At 38.6% G+C, this 21,840-nt stretch overlaps 4 protein-coding genes across 9 annotated transcripts; 1 reads left to right on the forward strand and 3 right to left on the reverse strand.

Annotated features, from left to right (window-relative positions):
- Positions 1-526: 526 nt before the first annotated feature.
- On the reverse strand, positions 527-10,103 carry LOC107048020. The gene is made up of 3 exons (XM_015270968.1): positions 10,039-10,103; positions 2,842-9,007; positions 527-1,564 (listed from the first exon to the last, which is right to left on the reverse strand). The coding sequence occupies exons 1-3, from the start codon at positions 10,101-10,103 to the stop codon at positions 770-772; spliced, it is 7,026 nt and encodes a 2,341-aa protein (XP_015126454.1). The 3' UTR covers positions 527-769.
- On the reverse strand, positions 9,977-12,084 carry LOC107048163. The gene is made up of 2 exons (XM_015271211.2): positions 11,739-12,084; positions 9,977-10,296 (listed from the first exon to the last, which is right to left on the reverse strand). The coding sequence occupies exons 1-2, from the start codon at positions 11,879-11,881 to the stop codon at positions 10,122-10,124; spliced, it is 318 nt and encodes a 105-aa protein (XP_015126697.1). The 5' UTR covers positions 11,882-12,084; the 3' UTR covers positions 9,977-10,121.
- Positions 12,085-12,487: 403 nt separating this feature from the next.
- On the forward strand, positions 12,488-20,364 carry LOC107048166 (annexin B9). Of its 6 annotated transcripts, none has more exons than XM_015271217.2 (9): positions 12,489-12,704; positions 13,397-13,443; positions 13,529-13,910; positions 15,845-15,924; positions 16,008-16,254; positions 17,577-17,758; positions 17,864-17,985; positions 18,166-18,294; positions 19,723-20,364. In XM_015271217.2, exons 2-7 carry the CDS (start codon positions 13,414-13,416, stop codon positions 17,915-17,917), a joined length of 975 nt encoding a protein of 324 aa, XP_015126703.1. In that variant the 5' UTR covers positions 12,489-12,704; positions 13,397-13,413; the 3' UTR covers positions 17,918-17,985; positions 18,166-18,294; positions 19,723-20,364. The 6 variants fall into 6 exon arrangements, with proteins under 6 accessions (XP_015126706.1, XP_015126705.1, XP_015126703.1 ...); XM_015271216.2 differs by having other exon boundaries at positions 18,166-18,299; positions 19,723-20,359; XM_015271218.2 differs by lacking the exon at positions 18,166-18,294.
- LOC107048021 lies at positions 19,799-21,525 on the reverse strand. The gene is made up of 4 exons (XM_015270969.2): positions 21,338-21,525; positions 20,990-21,091; positions 20,817-20,909; positions 19,799-20,205 (listed from the first exon to the last, which is right to left on the reverse strand). The coding sequence occupies exons 1-4, from the start codon at positions 21,429-21,431 to the stop codon at positions 19,904-19,906; spliced, it is 591 nt and encodes a 196-aa protein (XP_015126455.1). The 5' UTR covers positions 21,432-21,525; the 3' UTR covers positions 19,799-19,903.
- Positions 21,526-21,840: the final 315 nt, after the last annotated feature.

Consider the following 21,840-nt stretch of genomic DNA (forward strand, 5'->3'; position numbering starts at 1 on the left):
ACCCTTTTGTTTTTGAATCTTCAATATTCAATTCAATTCATCAAACAAAGAATTTCCTTTTTTTGTCCAGTTTTCATTTATATAATGGGAAGCAATTTTTTCTAATTATTTCCTTAAGACGCAATGGAACTTACCATCGGAATAGAAATTGGATTCCAAGTTATTTCGTTGTCAGAGGACCATTCAACAAAACCCAAATTCTTACATTATAGATACCAAGATTATTGATAATGTAAGAATTTCGGTTTTGCTAAATAGTCCTCTGACAACGAAAAAACTTGGAATCTAATTTCTACTCTGATGGTAAGTTCCATTGCCCCTTAAGACGGAATCCCTTTGTCAATATCAAATCTTAGAATTGTGTTTTCTCCTACAATTATTAATTTTTATCTATGAAATTACTTTATCGACTCGATTATCGCATTGTTGAGTCAATGAAGTAGTTTAATGAATAAAAAATAAGAATTGCGCGAGAAAACACAATTCTAAAGATTCATAAAAACGCAGGGGTTCCGTTTCCCCTTAATCCTCGTTAATTGAAAATGAATTATTTCCACATTGATTTTGTGATTGAACATTGATTTTTTTCCACAAAAAAAAACCCAGAGGCTTGAAAGCAAGTTCCTCCCATATTTTAATCATTCCCAGCCTTGTTCTTCCCCAAATTGAATTGAAATCGTGAAATTCCTCCAAAACGATTGAAAAAAGCTCCCCCCTGAAGATCTAAAAAAACCTTGAAGACCACCAAACCCTCTCCCCTCAGCAGCCGTCACTTCCCCCCAGTCTTCGTATTTTTCCCGTTCCTAATCCTCTTATTCCTCCTCTGCATCTGCACTTGGAAGGTGATGCACTCGTCATCGAGGAAGTCCATGACGTCATTGACCTTTCCAGAGAACCCCTCAGCCTTCAGTCTCTCGCACAAGGACTCCAGGGGGAGGGGTTCGTACGCCAAGACCTTGCCATAGAGTCCCCCATCGTTTTTCAAGAGCTGGTGGAAGGCCTCTTGGACACTGACGGCGCCCTCAGGGCGATCAGACCCCTCCACCTCCTGGAACTCCATCTCTTCAGCGACGATTTTTCCCTTCGGTGACTTCTTGGGGTTCAGGTGGCGCCTCTTGGCGACGGGCTCTTCGTTCTCGCTGTCGGTGAGGGCCGTCTCCTGGGGGAGGGACTCCAGGGGGACGAGGGGGTGCAGCTCGTTGTAGATGTGCTCCAGGAGTTGAATTGCCCTGGGCCTCTTCTGGGGCTTGAGACCGAATTTGCTGAGCTCCTCGTGGAGGTCTGGGGAGGCCATCCTGGGGTAGTCCAGGGGGGGAGTTATGGTGTAGGAAATCTGGAGGGATGAGGGGGCTCGAGCCCTCTTGAGGGGGTTCTCAGGGGGCGAGGGCAGACGGTTGAGGTGCTGGGAGGTGTCTCTCAGGGGGGTTTTCGGGGGGGTTTGCTGGTGGGGCGGGGTTGGGGGGTCGAGACTGCGGGCGTCGGGGGAGTCGTTCCAGTTTTCGTCTGGAGGAGGGTCCGAGAGGGCTGGGGATGATCTCTGCGAGTTCCATCCGGCGACTGGTATCTGGGGGTGGGAAACAAAGATGTCTGGTGATATAATAGATGTTTGGGGGAGTAATAGTCAGTTATATTTGATGGAGTTCTTCAGATTATGGAGACTCGCAGCAATGAAGAGACGAAAATAAGGTTTCCTTAAGGGATTAGTTTAGGAATAATTCAATTTTTGGGATTTTTTAATGGTGCTAATGGCAAACTTCAGTTGACTAGGATTGATCGAGTCCATTTGAATCCAATCCAACTGAAAATAATTGATGGTAGACCTGTGAAGTCACAGATTTCGACCGATTTCAATGCACTTGGGCTCAATTTGTTCGTTCGAACATTTTCTATCCAGTTCAGATGATTTATTTTGATGAATACACTGATGAATAATTATGACTATTTGTTCAAAAGTTGATTGGTTTCGTCGTGTGAAAATACAACTGTGAAAATAAAACTACAAAAAATCAATGGAGAATATTCCAACGAACATTATCAGCCCAATTACATTGAAATCGAGTGAAAACTGTCACTTGGAAGGTCTAGACAGAATTTTTAGTAGGTTTTGACAAAAATGAGGCTTCCTTGTGGAATTAGTTTTCGAAAAATTCAATTTTTGGGATTTTTTAATGCAACTAATGGCAAACTCTACTTGACTGGGATTGATCAAGCCCATTTGAATCCAATCCAACTGAAAATAATTGATAAAATCACTACTAATTGTCAATCGTTGACATTGTTAACTATCACTGATAATTCTGTCTATAAATGTTTTTTCAAGTCACAGATTTCGACCGATTTCAATGCACTTGGGCTCAATTTGTTCGTTGGAACATTTTCTATCAAGTTCAGATGATTTATTTTGATGAATACACTGATGAATAATTATGACAATTTGTTCAAAAGTTGATTGGTTTCGTCGTGTGAAAATACAACTGTGAAAATAAAACTACAAAAAATCAATGGAGAATGTTCAACGAACATAATCAGCCCAATTGGGACTAGACAGAATTTCCAGTAATATTTTGACATCTCAATGAATGATTCTTGATATTTATTAAATCGATGGATTTCACTTGTGGTACATTCAACAGAACATTATGAATCACAGTCAAGTGGAATTCGTATCGATACAAATATCTACAGATGTAACATTCGTACAGATCCCTCATTCTTCTTCTCTTCATCATCACCATAAACTAGAATGTTCCCAAATTATAAAAATCCGGAACATAAAATTACCTTTGAAAACCCCCAATTTTTGAATTTTTTTAACGCAACAGATATCACGAAAAAAAATACCTGCGAAAAATTCTCCATCACCTTGGCAACCTCCTCATCCGACGAAGACAGCACAATCGGACTGGGCGGAGGTTCCTCTCCCAGAGGCCCTCCAAAATCGTCTCCTTCCGCTGAATTCCCCAGGAGCTCCTCCTCATCCTCATCATCACTCAAATTATGAGCTGATTTGAACGAAGCCCTCTCCCTCCCTCCCAAAGCCCCCCCGAGGCCCGCCCCCCGCTCTCCCTCCCTCCCCTCGCCCCCACCATCACCAGGATCGATCCCCTGAGTGAAAACACAGTCAGAACTCCTCGAGTTCTCCCCCTCCCAGGTATCGAACTCCAAATCTCCCGAGAAATTCGCCCCTTCAGGGTCATTATCCTCGAAATCCCGAGCACCTCGACAACTCCTGAACTGAGAGCACTCATCCCTGGTGATTTCCCCCCTGTTTTCATCCTGAAAGCTCACCCCAGGAGAATTCCCCCTGCTGTTTCCTCTCCAGTCGTCCGGTCCTGGAGTGTTCGCAGCCATCAGAGCCTTTCTGTACTCCTCAATACTGTTTTGCCTCCCCAGCTTCTTGTACCTGCTGTACCTGGACTCCTCAAGCGCTTCATTCTCCGAAATTCCAGTCGAGTCCACGCAATCATCATCATCCCTATCTCCTCTCCCCTCTTCTCCAGCCCCTCGATCCTGAATCCTCCCAACATCATCAACTGGACGAGCTCGAATGTCACTCTCCAACATGCTCAGGGGTCCCACCCTGTCCCCAGGCGATCCCCCAGTCTCACTCGACTTCCTCTTCCCCCAGGGATCTGAATCATCGATCTGGTGAGCCCTGACTCTGAAAGGATTTCTTCTGGAATTCTTCGGGATCTTCACTGGAGTCTCTACATCGGTATCAGACTCCAGGATGCCTCTGGCCTGCGGCCCCTGGGGCTTATCGAGGAACACTCTGCTGTACCTGGACTCCTCCAGCCCTTCATTCTCCGAAATTCCAGTCGAGTCCACGCAATCATCATCATCCCTATCTTCTCTCCCCTCTTCTCCAGCCCCTCGATCATGAATCCTCCCAACATCATCAACTGGACGAGCTCGAATGTCACTCTCCAACATGCTCAGGGGTCCCACCCTGTCCCCAGGCGATCCCCCAGTCTCACTCGACTTCCTCTTCCCCCAGGGATCTGAATCATCGATCTGGTGAGCCCTGACTCTGAAAGGATTTCTTCTGGAATTCTTCGGGATCTTCACTGGAGTCTCTACATCGGTATCAGACTCCAGGATGCCTCTGGCCTGTTGCCTCTGGATCTTATCGATGAACACACTGAGATCACTCTTTTGTTTGGGCTCTGGATTTTTATTTGATGGAGAAGTTGATTCCGAAACGTTAGAGACCATTGGACAACTGGGAGATTTCAGGGAATTCTCGCAGACATCATCGAACAGCTCGGAGTCGTCAAACATGTCAGGGGACGTTGTATTCAGTCGACTGTTGAATGATCTTTCAGTTTTTTCGATTATTTTTTCCTCGTTTGGGTGAGTTTCTTCGGCTATTGATCCATCCAGTGAAGAATCAATTTCAATTGCAGTTGGTAATGATTTTTCTGAAGTTTCCGTGATATTTGGTGCTGTTTTCTTCGAGTTTCTGGTGATTTTTTCGGAACTCGAGAAATTGTCTTCAGGAATTGATTTACTAAACGATGATTTTTGAGAAAATGATCTTGATGGGGATTTTTCAACATTTTCGAAGGCACTTGATCCTGCTCCAGTCGTCTGAGAATTCTCTAATCTCTTGTGAATGTTTCTATTATTTAAATCATCATCTTCATCACTGGATTCATCAAACGTTGATTTTTGCTCAGGAACTGGAGATGGTGATAACGAATTCCTCCGAGGATTTTCGGAGGAATTCGTTCTTCCAGCCATCATACGTTTCCCCAAATTCTCCTGAATTTCTTCTTCATTCGGATGATTTTCTTCGGCTATTGATCCATCGAGTGAAGAATCAATTTCAATTACAGTTGGTAATGATTTTTCAGAAGTTTCCGTGATATTTGGTGCTGTTTTCTTTGCGTTTCTGGTAATCTTTTCGGAAATTGAGAAATTGTCTTCAGGAATTAATTTACTAAACGATGATTTTTGAGAAAATGATCTTGATGGGGATTTTTTAACATTTTCGAAGGCACTTGATCCTGCTCCAGTCGTCTGAGAATTCTCTAATCTCTTGTCAATGTTCCTACTATTTAAATCATCATCTTCATCACTGGATTCATCAAACGATAATTTCTGTTCAGGAACTGGAGATGATGATAAACTCCGAGGATTTTCGGAGGAATTTGTTCTTCCAGTTATCAGACGTTTCACTGAATTCTCCTTCATTTCTTCTTCAATCATATAATCATCTTCACCAATGACTCCATGAAATGAAGATTTCTGTTCAGAAAATGTTCCTGATAACTTCTTCTTTAAATCTCCGGAGACATCTGATGCAATTCCATTCATTTTGCACTCAACGTTCCTCTCTTTTTTCAAATTCCCCACAAATTTTAATAACCCCGCTATTTTGTATTTTTTCCCTAAGAAGATCAACTGCTCCAAGATATTCCGTGCCTTCAAATCCTCCGGAGATATCTGCCCAGAGTAAACGTATTTCAAGAAGACCAATGCAGCCTCATGATCGATATTCGACCAATGGATTTTATTTTTTATTGGATAGCACTTCCTGTCATTTCTATCTTCAAAATTACAAGTTTCGTAATCCTTCGTGAGGGGATGACAACGAGTCCAAAATACGAGATTATGAGCGTGAATGAAGCTGGTGTCCTTGACGAAGATCGCGATGTCGCTGAGATAACTACTGGCCACCATTTTGCTCCAGTCGTTTGATAAGGACGTGATGTTATCAATATTTACAGTATCAAGACATTTTACAATCTTTGTTTCTGGAGTTTTTATTGCACTCATGTCTGCACGTTCTTTACGATTTTTTCTTCTTGCGTTGTCATCGATATTTTCAGCTGTCTTATGAATATTTGAAGTTTCATTTTCAGCATTGTTGATCTTCTTCTGGTCTTCAAAAGTGTTTTGAAGATCTGAATTATTATTTTTACTCTTTTCCATCGTTTTGGGGTCTTTAATCTTCCGAAGATCAGATTTTTTACTTTTCTTATAGATAATAGTTTTTAGATCTTCAGTGATCTTCAGAAGATCTAAGGTTGGATTTCTGGGATCTTCAATGGTCATTGGGATATCAGAATTTTTAATTTTATTTTTTTTAATGATTTTGTGATCTTCAATTTTCTGAAGATCTGAATTTTGACGTAGAGTCTTTTTGATTATTCTATGATCTTTGATCTTCTGAGCATCGAAATTTTCCTTTCCACCCGCTTCGATCATCTCATGATCTTGAATGGTCTGCGGAAGATCCAAATGTCTTCTTTTACGGTTTTTAGTTTTTTTATGATCTTCAATTGTCCCCTGAAGGTCTGCAATTTGACTTTTACTCTTTGTAATCATCGTAAGATCTTCAGAAGACTTTTGAGCATTTAAATTTCTCTCTTCTACCTCTTCAACCCCCTCATGATCTTCAATAGTTTTTTGAATATCTAAATTTTTACTTTGACTTCTTTCAATCATTTTATGATCTTTAATACTCTTCTGAAGATTTGAATTTCTACTTTTCCTCTTTTCAATCACCCTATGATCTTCACTAGCCTTCTGACCACCTGAACTCTCTCTCCCAGTATCTTCAATCATCTCATGATCTGCAATCATCTCCCTCAAACCCAAATTTCCCTTTTCACCTTCTCCAATAATTTCATGATCTTCACCAATCATCGTACCACTAAAATCTTCACTCCAAAAATCTTCAATCCCCTCATGATCTTCAATGATCTTTTGAATATCTAAATTTTTACTTTCACTCCTTTCAATAATTTTATCACTAATATTTTTCTGAAGATTTCCATTTTTACTTTCACTCCTTTTAATCATCCCATGATCTTCAATAGTCTTTTGACGATCTGAATTCCCCCTCTCAGTATCTTCAATCAGTTCACAATCCTCATTCGTCTCCTTCACCTCTAAATTTCCCTCTTCACTTTCTGCAGTCACTCCATGATCTTCACCAGTCTTCTTCTTTACTTCTGAATCTTCATTTATGCTATCTCCAATCACTCTACGATCTTCACCACTCTTCATTCCCCTCAAATCTTTATTCCTACTATCGCCAATCACTCCATGATCTTCATCAGTCCTCTTCTTTCCCCCAAAATCTTCATTCCCACTATCTTCAATCTCTCTACGATCTTCACCATTCGTCTTTCCCCACAAATCTTCATTCCTACTATCGCCAATCACTCCACGATCTTCATCAGTCCTCTTCTTTCCCCCAAAATCTTCATTCCCACTATCTTCAATCTCTCTACGATCTTCACCATTCGTCTTTCCCCACAAATCTTCATTCCTACTATCGCCAATCACTCCACGATCTTCATAAGTCTTCCTCTTTCCCCTCAAATCTTCATTCCTATTATCGCCAATCACTCCACGATCTTCATCAGTCCTCTTCTTTCCCCCAAAATCTTCATTCCCACTATCTTCAATCTCTCTACGATCTTCACCACTCGTCTTTCCCCTCAAATCTTCATTCCTACTATCGCCAATCACTCCACGATCTTCATAAGTCTTCCTCTTTCCCCTCAAATCTTCATTCCTATTATCGCCAATCACTCCACGATCTTCATCAGTCCTCTTCTTTCCCCCAAAATCTTCATTCCCACTATCTTCAATCTCTCTACGATCTTCACCACTCGTCTTTCCCCTCAAATCTTCATTCCTACTATCGCCAATCACTCCACGATCTTCATAAGTCTTCCTCTTTCCCCTCAAATCTTCATTCCTATTATCGCCAATCACTCCACGATCTTCATCAGTCCTCTTCTTTCCCCCAAAATCTTCATTCCCACTATCTTCAATCTCTCTACGATCTTCACCACTCGTCTTTCCCCTCAAATCTTCATTCCTACTATCGCCAATCACTCCACGATCTTCATAAGTCTTCCTCTTTCCCCTCAAATCTTCATTCCTATTATCGCCAATCACTCCACGATCTTCATCAGTCCTCTTCTTTCCCCCAAAATCTTCATTCCCACTACCTCCAATCACTCCACGATCTTCACCACTCCCCTTCCCATCCAAACCCTTCCCCTCTCTCCCACCCCCCTCACTCCCTTTTATAAACCCCTTCAGTTCCTCAACATAGTACTCCCCATGCTCAGTCCCAACAGACAATCTCCACAACTTTGCAGACTCATCCCACCACTTCTTCAACTCCCTATTCCGTCTCATCGCTACAGTCTCCTCCCTCACGATCTTCTCCCCCTCCTGCTGCTGAGTGATCGAATCAGATCCCACGAGCACCTCAGCGATCTTCTCAGTGAGGAGTTGCTCCCTGACTTGTTGCGTTCGACACTGCAAAACCGTTGGCCCCAGGGGCTTCTTAACTCTCCTCGGTCGTTCAATTCCACTCACCGGTTTATTCGTGGAGAAGCCAAAAGACACCAGGGTCGATTTTCTCTGGGACGATGTCATCTCCAGGACTTTGTCGTCTTGCTCTGCCGCCAGGGCAATCGCCTCGTCCATTTGCTCGAGCCTCTCCACTTCGTTCAGGGACATGGAGAGGGCGAGGGCCAGCTGAATGTCAGGATCGTCTACAGGGGGTGATCTTCTCGAGGATGAGGGCTTCCTCTTGGGGTTGGGGAGGGGCTTTGAGGGCAGGCCGATGGCTTTTCGCTCCTTCGACTGCTTCTCCTGGAGCTCGGCTGCTGCCAGGAGCCTCTCGGTGGAGACATTGTTTCGACGTGCGCAGTTCTTCGTGTGGATCAGCTGAATGTCGGAAGAGCTGAAGGGCTTCAGACACAGGGGGCAGACGAAGGTCGAATTTTCAGCCTCGGTTTTTGCGAAGAGCGAGGTAATCGACTGCTGATTTCGACGGGGGTCTTTCGACCGGGAGCGGGGTGCCACTTTTCGGGTGGAGGGGTTTTTCTTGGGCTTTAGGATTTGGATGGTGGACTTTGGCAGGACTTTGGAGGATTGCTTTGGGGACTTGAAGTCCGCGAGACTGTCGTCGGTCGAGGAGTTCAGGCTCTCGGGGGGGTGGACCGTTGCTGGTGGCTTTGACGATGATTCGCTGTGGAGAGAAGAGAAGAGTGGAGTGAAGTGATTGTAAGAGGTGGAAGCAACGGAGGGGGATTGGAGGATGGTGTGGGGATGAATTGGGGTTCGATGAGGAGAGGTGGAGGGAAGGAGTTGAGCAATTGGGAGCATTATCGATGCACAAGATCTAGGGGAGTTTTATCCCTGTCATTTTATATTTTAGGGTGTTGTGGTTTCAATGAAGTTTGAAACGTACGTATTTTTCATCAATCCTGATCGAGTCATGACAATGATACTACATTAATGAATTAAGAAAACCTGTGGAAAACTTTTTAACGCAAGAAAATTCAAATCCTACGGGGAACTATTATTATTATTATTATTACAATGATAATAATAATAATAACAAAAAATTGTAACAATAAAAAACAATAAAAACTTCGTGTTATTTTTGTTATTATAATATAATAATAACATATAATAGTTATAAAACTGAAGAATCAATTATTTGAAATAATAATATATTTTTTCAGTAAAATATAATAATCGTTTTTTTACTCCCTGAATGTTTGGAAAATGAGAATGTTTATGCGAGATGGAGGTTTTAGTGGATGGAATTGAAAAGATTATTGTGGGGGACAAATAGGATGAGAATGAGGGGAGGTGCGAGGGAGAGAGGGATTGGTAACGAAGAGAGAAATTAGAGGGCGATGAGATGAGAGAGTTTGGGGATGAGTCAGTGTTCGATGAGGAGAGATAGAGGGAAGATCTAGAGCAATTGGGATCATTATCGATGGACAAAGTCTAGGGGACTTTGATCCCTGTAATTTTATATTTTAGGGTGTTGTATTTTCAATGAAGTTTGACTGTAATTGTCATCAATCCGGACTCTTGAAGTCTTATTTGATTTTGATCAACAATTTAATGAGTTATTGAAATTTAAGAAAAGTTAATAGTGGTTATTCTACTCGATTGACCTCTGATTAATAATAAGACGTTTTTTCAGTAGCTAAAGTGTTTAATTCAGATTTTTACAGGTTCTGGGTTTTTTTTCTGGTCAGATACCTTCTTGTGGAGGTCTTGAGCCGAAGTCTGCCCTCGGGCTTCGGTTTGTCGGTTTTTTTCGACATTTTCGGTTGAGGTGAGACTTAGGCCTCGGGCTGGACTGGGGGCATAAGCTCTCCGGCTTGTTTCTTCTTGAGGTTCTTGACAGACGAGTTCCATAACGCGTCTTGCATCATTAGGCGGTACAACCTCTGCTCGTCGGTTACGGTCGCGAGCTGAGCGATTTTTTTCTTAATTGGATCGGACCAAGATGATTCCCTAGATTGGAGAAATGTGATTGGATTAAAGGTGTTGAAACTGTCTCATCATCAGAACATTTCATCTTCATTCTTGGACTCTTCATCATTACGAAATGATCTTTATAATTTGGAAAATCTTCACTTCAAGATAATGATGAGGACGGTGAAGAGTCCACGAATGAGATATCTGTACGAATATTACATCTGCAAATATTTGTAGCGATAGGAATTCCACTTGATTGGCATTAATAAAATTCTGTTAACTGTGCCATAACTATAATTCATCGATTTAATGAATATTAAGAGTCTAGATATTCTGTCTAGTCCTTCCAAGTCACAGTTTTCGTTCGATTTCAATGCAATTGGGCTGATTATGTTCGTTGGAACATTCTCCATTGATTTTTTGTAGTTTCATTTCCACAGTTGTATTTTCACGTGACGAAACCAATCAATTTTGAACAAATGGTCACAATTATTCGTCAGTGTATTTATCAAAATTAATTGTCCGAACTTGATAGAAAATGTTCCAACGAACAAATTGAGACCAAGTGCATTGAAATCGGATGAAATGTGTGACTTGAAAAATGTTTATATACAGAATTGTCAGTGATATTTAACAATGTCAATGATTGCCAATTAGTGTTGATTTTAGCGATTATTTTCAGTTGTGTTGCATTCAACTGAACTTGATCAATCCTAGGCCAGGGGAATTCAATATTTGTTGCATTAAAAAATTACGAAATTGAATTTTGAAAAAACTAATTTCATTAGGGGGACTGTCCCACAAGGATATCTTATTCTTGGATGCTTCATTACTACAAAAAGATGTTTATAATCTGGGAATTTCAAGTTTATGATGATGAAGAGTCCAAGAATGAGATATCTGTTCGAATATTACATCTGGAGATATTTGTATCGATACAAATGCCACTTGACTGTGATTTATAAAGTCCTGTTAAATGTACCACAACTGAAATTCATCGATTTACTAAATATCGAGAGTCATTCATTACGAAGTCAAAATATTACTAAAAATTCTGTCTAGTCCCAATTGGGCTGATTATGTTCGTTGGAACATTCTTCATTGATTTTTTGTAGTTTTATTTTCACAGTTGTATTTTCACATGACGAAACCAATCAACTTTGGAACAAATTGTCATAATTATTCATCAGTGTATTTATCAAAATAAATCGTCCGAACTTGATAGAAAATGTCCCAACGAACAAATTGAGCCCAAGTGCATGGAAATCATCAGACAATCGGACATAATTATGAGTGTTATTTAACAATGTCAACGATTGACAATTAATGTTGATTTTATCGGTTATTTTCAGTTGTGTTGCATTCAACTGGACTCCAGCATCTCCAGCCCTAAAAAATCACAAAAAATTCCATTTTTCACAGGCTCAAATCCCTGAAATATTCTGAAAAACCTCAAAAAATCCCAATTAACGTCTTACGAGTAGCAATAACCGGAGACAGCGAATATCGCGACGATTGCAAAGCTCAGGCCAGCGCTCCACTTGTTAGCTGGAGTTCCCCTCAGACGTCTGGGCCTTCGTTTCGAGATGTCCGTGGGGTCTTCATGGAAAGTCTCATGCATCCCACCGACTTGTCACCAAAATCCTCCAGCCAAATTCTACCTCTCAACCCCACTTCGATCAACTTCACCCAGATTCAACTCCAATCCCCCGATTCTCCTTACGTTCTGCTATTTTTCTTCTCTTCACCTCTCAATTCTAACCTCCAACCGCAAAAAAAAATTAAAGAACACGGTGATCAGCTGGGTGCCGGGGGGTGGAGAGGGAAGGCACACTCCCGCCCTCTACTCAACCCGTTTTGAATTTAAAAACCCCCGGGGCAATTTTTTACTCCTTTTTTCGCGCACAAAACTCATGTATTTCATCAAAATTCTCTCTAATTCGTCAACGCAACAATTATTGATTGATAATTAAACATTTCTCGAGCATCTTCAACGGTTATTGTGCATAAAAAATATTACTGTTCATGAACAAATGGGAATTTAGTTGGAGAGAACGTTTCATTCCTTTCTTTTTGTATTTTTTTTCCTTTTCTTCTTGTTTATTGCGTCTGGGAGTCATTGATGCGTTGATATAAACGCGTGATGACATCAGTCTTCTCGCGATCCTCGGATGATGGTGACTGTTGATTCACATCGAATGATGAAAATGATTCAAACACTCGGCCTTCGGCGTTTCCTCTCCACTGCGAGGCAAATCCTTGATACGGCATGAGCCACGTCACGTCATGAGCCAACAATTCTTTTTGCTTCGGGTGTGCCAGATGCGCACGGGCCTGTTCTTTGCGGTTTATACAGTTGCGGAGGTGGTGTTCAGTCAGTGTCAGTGGTGACTCGCGAGTAACAACATTAGAAGAGGAATAGCGGGTTTTGGAGATAATTATTCGTGAGTTTTTTCAAGCAATTGCCAGTGGATTATTGAAATGAGAAGGACTTTCCCAGGGATTCGGGTCTTTATTTCATTGATTTTGTGCCGACGATTTTGGAGAATGTTCGGTACCTTGGGAGAACGCACACTCTCGAGAATGAGTTCATGGGCTTGGGCGTTGGTTTTATGAATTTCTCTGGAAGCTATTACGACAGAATCGTTATTCACAGTCTGTTGCGAAGACGTGAATTGAATAATTCAGTGAATCTTGGGACCGGCGTTCAGTTTTTGGTGGATATCTTGAGATCTAACGCAGATAGCGAAATTTTTGTTGATAAGTTTTTTGTGGGGAATTTCGAGAGCTAGAAAAAAGGTTTTAACGGAATTTTTGGTATCTCCGTTAGATCCGGAGATTTTTCCAAAAAACTAAAATTATTTTTTTTAGTTTTTAGAATAATTTCATTTTGATTGAGTTTCAGTTTTCGTTGAATATCTCAAAACCTAAGCGAGATAGCGAAATTTTTGTAATAATCTTTTTTGTAGCTTGTGAAATTCTCTCCAAAAAATGTAGGACCAAAATTTTTGCATCTCCCTTGGATTCCAAGATATTCACAAAAAACGAAAGCTGAAATTTTCAATTTTTATTTTTTTTAGGTTCAACACGATTTCACTTCTTCCAATTAATTAATCAATTTTTTCTTCTTTGGTAGAATTAAAGAGCATTATCATGGCAGCCCATCAGTACTACCACGTGCAGGTAAAAAAACCGTTAAAACAATCCTCCGATTATTGAATAATTTAGAGTGGAAATGACGTTTAATTTTTTAATTTCGGGTATACAGTGCACCCCAACGGTCTACCCAGCCGAGCCATTTGACCCAGAAAATGACGCTCAGATGCTGCGTAACGCCATGAAAGGTTTCGGAACCGATGAACAGACAATTATCGACGTGTTGGCGCATCGCGGTATTGTCCAGCGTCTCGAGATTGCCGATAAATTCAAGACAATGTTCGGGAAGGATTTGATCTCCGACCTGAAGTCTGAACTGGGGGGCAACTTCGAGAATGCTATCGTCGCCTTGATGACACCCCTCCCCGAGTTTTACGCTCGCGAACTGAATAATGCGATTTCTGGGATGGGAACTGACGAGGAGACGATCATCGAGGTTCTTGCGTCCTTGAGTAATTACGGGATCAAGACGATTTCAGCTGTTTACAAAGATTGTGAGTGTCTTAATGGATTTTAATACTCCGCTGGTCCGTTATAAGCATTTTTTAAATTACACTACAGTGAAGCCTCAAAAAAATTTCATTTCATTTCATTTCATAAAGACCCAACAGACTGAGAGAAAAATATAATTCTTCTGACTAGAAATGGAGGAAGATACTGTGATATAATAGAGAAAGAAAGGGAGAAAGAATTAGATATGGAAATAATGTGTTAAAAGAAACTATCTGAGTTGTTAGTTAAAATTTCAAAGTTTAAAATATCTATATAAGCATGTAATAAATAATATAAGGAGAGGTGGAGAAAGAGGGGCTGGTGGTGATGTAAAACAAGGAAAGAACTCTTGTAACATCAAGGAAAATAAATTGAATAATTCTTCTGACTGTATTCCATCACCATCGAATTACAGTCAAAAAGTCCTCAACTATTTTTCATGGGTTACGGTAATTATGGCCGGAAAAGTAATTACTACAATGGAATGCAGTCATTGCAACTATTTTATAGTTCTCCTCACGATAGATTTGTCGTGATTACTTTTGAACTTCGGTTAGTTTAACTGCATTTTTATTTGCCAAAATTACGCTTGTGAAGTTAATATCATTAAAACTATCATTATATTTTACTGAAAAGAATTCTTATTATTTCAAATAATTGATTTTTCAGTTTTATAACTATAACATTTTACTATTATTATTATCATTATTATTCTTATTATTACAGGTGTATATATACACTACTGTATATCGCCACCGTCCTTCTAACGGCAAATATTATTAAAAACTATCATTATATTTTACTGAAAAGAATTCTTATTATTTCAAATAATTGATTTTTCAGTTTTATAACTATAACTATAATGTTATGTGCCGTATACAAAAAAAATCGTATCGTTCACCAAAATGCCTCAACTATTTTCTTATTGTCAATCGAACTTCAGATTTTTCTCTCAGTGCAGCACGAGGCCAATTACAGGATCAAACTACAGTCTACATACAACATAAAAATGAAATCATTAATCGATAAAATTTGACAAAGCTATCAGGACGGAGAGCATCACTAAGATCAAACAATCTAGAAAGTTATACAATTTAGATCACTTGAGTTTTTTCAGATTTTTTCTAGACCTTTCACGTTTATTGTTATGTCGATTTCGATGGTGCGGTGCGGCGCCTGCACGGCGCGACTAACGGCGTTCGTAACTCTCTCGCGACCAACGGAGTGTTAAATTATCTCGAGAGAGACTTCTTGTGTCGCACATTTCGGGGGGTTTCAACATTTTTTTTCATCATTGCCTATTGAATTTTTTAAAAACTGATGAAAAAATATTTTTTTTATTAAAAAGGGAAAATTTTAGGGATTAGTTGATGGGTTAATTAATTCTGTTTTGATGTAAAAAATTATTTATGAAATAAATTTATAAAATATATTTATTATATAGTTGAGCGGGAAAATATTAAATCAATAAATTAATCGATTTAAAATAATAGTTTTAAAAAATGGATTTTAAAATTATCTCAAGAGACATTATTTTGTTGGAAAATTTCGTGAGCTTTCAACATTTCTTTTCATTTTTAAAAAATTGAAGAAAATATATTTTTTCATTAAAAATGTGAAATTTTAGTGATTAGTTGATGTTTTAATTAATTCAGCATTGATCTAAAAAATAGTCAGTTGATAGAAAATGTTAAATCAATAAATTATTGAATTTTGAATTCTCTCAAGAGACGTGAGCCTTAAACATTTTTTTTCATCATTGCTTTTTTATTTTTTAAAGCTGAAAAAAAAAATTTTCAATTAAAAATGTGAAATTTTAGTGATTAACTGATGTTTTAATCAATTCAGCATTGATCTAAAAAATAATCAGTTGAGGGAGAAATTGTTTAAAGGATAAATTCACAATTATTGCAAATGAGATGTTTTCTCTTTCCAGTATTTGGGAATGAACTCGAAGATGATCTGAAAGGGGACACTTCCGGGCATTTCAAGCGTCTCCTTGTATCGCTCTCAGTCGTAAGAAAAAGGATCCACAAATATTCTATCAATATTTATGTCAAATCGAAAAAGAGAATAAAGAGAATTAAAATCCGGTGTAGGCTAATCGGGATGAAGACCCGGACGTGGACGAGAGAGCAGCAGTGGAGGAAGCGGAGAGACTCTTCCAAGCCGGCGAAGGCCAGTGGGGCACCGACGAGAGCGTCTTCAACTCGATCCTGATAACCAAGAGTTACCCCCAGTTGCGTAGAATCTTCTACGAGTACGAGAGAATCTCCGGAACGAGTCTCGAAGACGCCATCAAACGAGAGTTCTCAGGGTCTCTTGAGGACGGTTACCTCGCAGTTGGTAATTAATTAATTATCTTCACTGTGATTTTGATGATTAATGTAGGATCATCGTCAAGAGTCAACAAACAAATTGATGAAAAATATCGCCAAACTTCATTAAGGGTGCCAAGTGAATTTGAAAAAAGATTCAAAAAAAATTTTTTCTTTCCCTCCATCATTGGAGAAATATGTATTCATCCATCCGACGAAATTTCAAACCCGCAACCGGAACTAGACATCGAGAAAATAAATGCGGAAAATCCTCTATTTCGCGTGACGAACCTCGAGAAAGGATGGGATCAAATGGGTACGGCGGGTTGAAATATCTCTCTCATTCACCCCGGTACCCCATTGTTTATTGTCGCCATCACATTGAACACATCATTCCTCATATCTTCAAATTTTTTCAAATTTTTCTCGAGTTCCTAGGGGGTGAAACGTTCAATTTAATCAAAACTCCATAAGAGGCCGTGTATAAGACTGATTTTGTTTATTTAATTTCTCAATATCCATAAGTTCTAAAATTTCAAAATTGTCACCGATGTTCACCATCTGTCTAATACTATTAATTAAAAAAATTATAACTTTGTTGGTGAATGTCAATTTCCAAGGTCATCGCCAAATTCACTTGGCACCCTTAATAACACAGCACTCTAAAATATAAAATCACAGGGATAAAAGTCCCCTAGATCTTGTGCATCGATAATGTTTTCTATTGAATATGTCAATAGAATCAGCCAAAACTATTAGAAAGTTTAATAGAAATTCAATAGAATTTTCTAACGAATTCGGTAGGTTTTTCTATTAAATTTTTTCGTGCGTGTCTCAGTATGATCACTGTCAAGAGTCAGGATTGATAACAAATATGGTTAAACTTCATTGAAACAACAGCAGTCTAAAACATAAAATCACAGGGTAATGTCCCCAATCACCCCTCATTTTCACGTAGGAGAAAATCGTATAGAATCTTTCTATACGGACTGTGTATAGCATTTCTATAGGTTTTTCGTATATGATATTCGGATATTTCTATACGAAAATTTCCTATACGGTTCATTTCTATACGAATTTCTACACGAATTCAAAAAAAAAAAAAGAAAAAACTTAATCAAATAATCAAGTAATGGAGTTTGACCCTCTTGACCCTCGTAATCTATTGTTCCTTGTTGTACCTTGTGACCCGTATGTGAATTTCTACACGAATTCGTATAGAAATAATCCGTATAGGGAATTTTTGTATAGAAATATCCGAATATCATATACGAAAAACCTATAGAAATTCTATACGCAAATCGTATAGAAACTTTCTATACGATTTTTTCATACATGTTACTCCACCAGTGAAATGCGCGCGAGACAAGACCACCTATTTCGCCGAGAGACTCCACAAGGCGATGGCCGGAATGGGCACAACCGATTCCACCCTCATCCGCATCATCGTCTCTCGTTCGGAGATCGATCTCGGGGACATCAAGGAGCTCTACCAGAAGATGTACGGAAATTCCCTCGCTGCTGACATCGATGTAAGTCGGAGCTACCTCTCCCCATGAATTTACTCATTTAAAAAAAAAAACCTCGTAAAAAAACCATCTCGTCACTCTAGCCGATTTATACTCTAAATCTTTCAGAGTGATACGTCCGGTGACTACAAGAGACTCTTGCTTGCTTTGACTGGCCAATAAACATCCACATAACTATTATTTTCATATTCACGTTGTGTCTAATCCTATGAGATATTATTTATTCACGGGTCAGTATGAATTTTTGTTTCTTTTTCATCGGGTGATGTGAGAATTTTGCGCATGCGATAACACTTTTTCGGGGGTCTATTCACCATTCGATGGATTTTGTACGAATGAATCGCATCGTCAATCATTATTAATATTTTGCAGAACGCCTTTCTTCAAAGAACTTTTTTTTTCGATTTCAGAGCGACTGCAGCGATGATTTCAAACGACTTCTTTTAGGGCTGATAAATTAATGGGCAGGCATTGCGTTTTTAATCCGTTTGTGTCATTAAAGAGGAGAGGAAACACTCCGCTAATTGTTCTAATTGGCTGTAATGTAATTACTCACGTTGCATGTTGAATAGATCACCCATTGAGATTAATGATAGTGGCGTTTTTATTTTTTTATTTTTTCTGTACTTAGTTGATTGGGGAGATGACATTCTCAGACATTGGTTGCTTGAAAAGTTTAAAATTGGCAGTTTTCGAATTATTCTTGGAGTTTTGGTTACTGCGATAAGAGCTTTATAATCTGGGAATTTCAAGTTTATAGTGATGATGAAGAGTTGAGGAATGAGATCAGTCGCGATGTGGTAAAAGGAGATAAGTCAGTTTTCAATCAATATCTCGGAATCTAAGGGAGATAACAAAATTTTTATTATGACCTTTTTTGTGGAGCCGATTGACTGCTACAACAAATGTAATTACGAAAATTTCGCTATTTCCCTTAGATTCGGAAATATTCCTCAAAAACTCAACTGGGAGATAAGTCGACTTATCTCCGTTTACCACTTCACTACTGAGTTATCTGTACGAATATTACATCTGTAAATAATCGTATCGATACGAATTTCACTCGATTGTGATTCATAAAGTTCTGTTGAATGTACCACAACTGAAATTCATCGATTTAATAAATATCAAGTCATCCCAACTAAATTATTATTCTCCAGGTCATTTTGCGGTTCTCGGCTATTTTAACGTCCCAACTGAACTAACACAGAAAAAAATCCATTTAACATTGCCAACGTTTCGATTTCTTTATTTCCATTTATTTAAAAAGTTAAAGAATATACGAAACAATATCAGAAATGGCTGTTTTAATGAACTATCAGTGATTCTAATTTTAAATATATCATATAATTCAAGGATTTTTATCCCATTCCGACCTCCTTTTTTAAAAAAACTATTTACTCCAATAAATTTCGTTTTGAAAAATATAGACCACCAGCACGTCGTACGAGAGTCGTTCATTAAGATGTCAAAGTATTACTAAAAATTCTGTCTAGTCCTTCCAAGTGACAGTTGTCATTTGATTTCAACGCATTTGGGCTAATTATGATCGTTGGAACATTCTCCATAGACTTTTTGCAGTTTTATTTTCACATGACGAAACCAATCAACTTTTGAATAAATAGTCATAATTATTCATCAGTGTATTTATCAAAATAAATCCTCCGAACTTGATAGAAAATGTCCCAACGAACAAATTGAGCCCAAGTGCATTGAAATCGGACGAAATATGTGATTTTAAAAAAAGTTTATAGACAGAATTATCAGTGATATTTAACAACGTCAACGATTGATAACTAATGTTATCGATTATTAAATAATAAATAATTTTATCGATTATTTTCAGTTGTGTTGCATTCAAATGAACTCGCTGAAAAAATGTAAAAATGGAATTCTTCGAAAATGAATTTCAACCGAAAGTCGTCGATCAGACGACAATTTATCCATCCGAATGTTTCTTTTTCCAGGACGATTGTAACGCCGCGAGTAAAAAACTCCTTATCGCCCTCCTCAACTGAACGAAGCAAATAAAAAACATTTAACTGAGACTCTCAGAATGCATTTAATCGAGTAAAAAATGTCAATACAAAAATCTTCATTCCTAAACTTATCAATTAGTCCCCGAGGGGAAATGGCGAAAGAAAACGATCAAATCATCTGAACCGAGGGCAGCACTTCCTTCCTGACTCCCTCTCGATCGATGATCTGGTTCAGCGCTCCCGACACATTCCCCATTTTAGCTGAATAAATACTCATCGAATAGTCCAAAGGGATGTTGAAGCATCCGACGTTCACGATCCTGTGAATAACATGATAAACCGAGACTTTGATCGCCACGCAGCCATGATAGTGTTGCTTCCCGAAGGAGAGATCGTACAGTTTCAGGCAGATCTCTGCTGACAACTTTTCCAGCTCTGGAATTCCGATGCAAATGGGCGGAGGATTGCGCGCTGGATCGAATGAATCGTGAGAAAATTAAATAAAAACTTTGAAATGTTGAAAAAAACTCAGCGAATAAAATATAACAAACCGGCGTGAATACAATGTATTTTCAGAATTAAAATATTAAAATATGTAATGAAGAAGAATAAATTCTTATGTGAATACTACTATTTTTCAATTATTTATTTCGCCATGAATATGTATTTTTGCATGTTATGTGCATGTCTCGATAAATAAATAAAAAATGAATAAGTGAATAAGGTCCAGCTGCACCAGCTCTGGGTAACGAAAACGTCTGATAAGAAAAAAGTAAATTTGGATGTTCGATGGATTATTTTACCCCGGAGAGTATCTCAAATTTATCCCAGGAACAAAAAATATCATTTAATCCCAAGGTTAAATCAGCGTTAATTCAAATGGAATTGCAGGATAAATAAAAAATTATTCGTCGAGTCGAATACTGAAAAATTATGACCCCTACGATATAATTGACCTCGAGGATAAATTTTACCCTGGGATTTATTTGGATAACGGGGCTTGGTGCAACCAGGCCTAATGAATAAATGAATAACTGAATAAATAAATAAACAAATGAATAAATAAGAATATAATATATTACCTGATACTGTCTCGTTGTAGAGAACATAATCATTATAAGTGAGAGTCAGGGAAATTCCGTAATCATCAGGTAGATACGTGATATTTGAACAAACTAAAAGGTAAAACATGATGATGAATGAATATAAAATCAAATTGAAGGGACGAGGGCGAGGATTTTTTCTCCACCTGTACCTGTTCCATCGATACCAAATGTTTTCCAAGTGATCGTTTCGCAGCATCCGCAGTCATTTTTAATGCATACACAGCCGTTTCTCAATAAAGGTCTTCGTTCAACTGTTGATTAATGAATAAATTAATTTACATAATACGAATTAATATTGATCAAATTAGTAATTTAGGCATTAACACAATTAATTAATTAATTCTGTTAATTAATTAAATAATTAATTCTGGTAATTAACAGAATTAATTATTTAATTAATTCTTGATGGCTATGAGAATGAATTGTGTCAAGTGTGCGGTAGGAAGAAAGAAATTTTTTCATTATTTCAGTAGATTGAGTGAGTGATAATTCCAAACCTTCGTGGGGGGTGGATTCCCCTTGAAGACAAGTAGAAATGACGACTGAAGTGAAAATAACGAGGGAAATTATGATCAGACGAGTGGAGGCCATATTTTCAATGCTGAAATTGCACTGCACTCGAGACTTTTTCACGAGCGATAAACTATGCGTCAGGCGTTGAACTTATCACCGCTAGCCACAACAAATGAAACGACATACATATTCTCATGTACATATATGTGTTCGTGTATGCGATCACGTGACTAATAGCCGGTGAGCGCGTAAATCCAAAGAGCTCCGAATGTTGAAATTCTTAGATTTTTTTTTAAATTGCGGCACATGTGACCTCGCTTTCCGCCCATCTGTCGATTCAAAATATGCGTTGCGTATCTATTCCACTGTATTACACCGCAAATGAAAATTTAAAAACATTATTCCGTCCATTGTTGAACACAAAAGCCAGTGGTGATAAAATATTCCCAACAATTTGTGTTAACATTTTGAATTCTATTGTCACCAG

This window comes from Diachasma alloeum, unplaced genomic scaffold (assembly GCF_001412515.2).
Source record: "Diachasma alloeum isolate Michigan unplaced genomic scaffold, Dall2.0 Dall_scaffold_00185, whole genome shotgun sequence".
Classification (NCBI taxonomy): Eukaryota; Metazoa; Arthropoda; class Insecta; order Hymenoptera; family Braconidae; genus Diachasma; species Diachasma alloeum.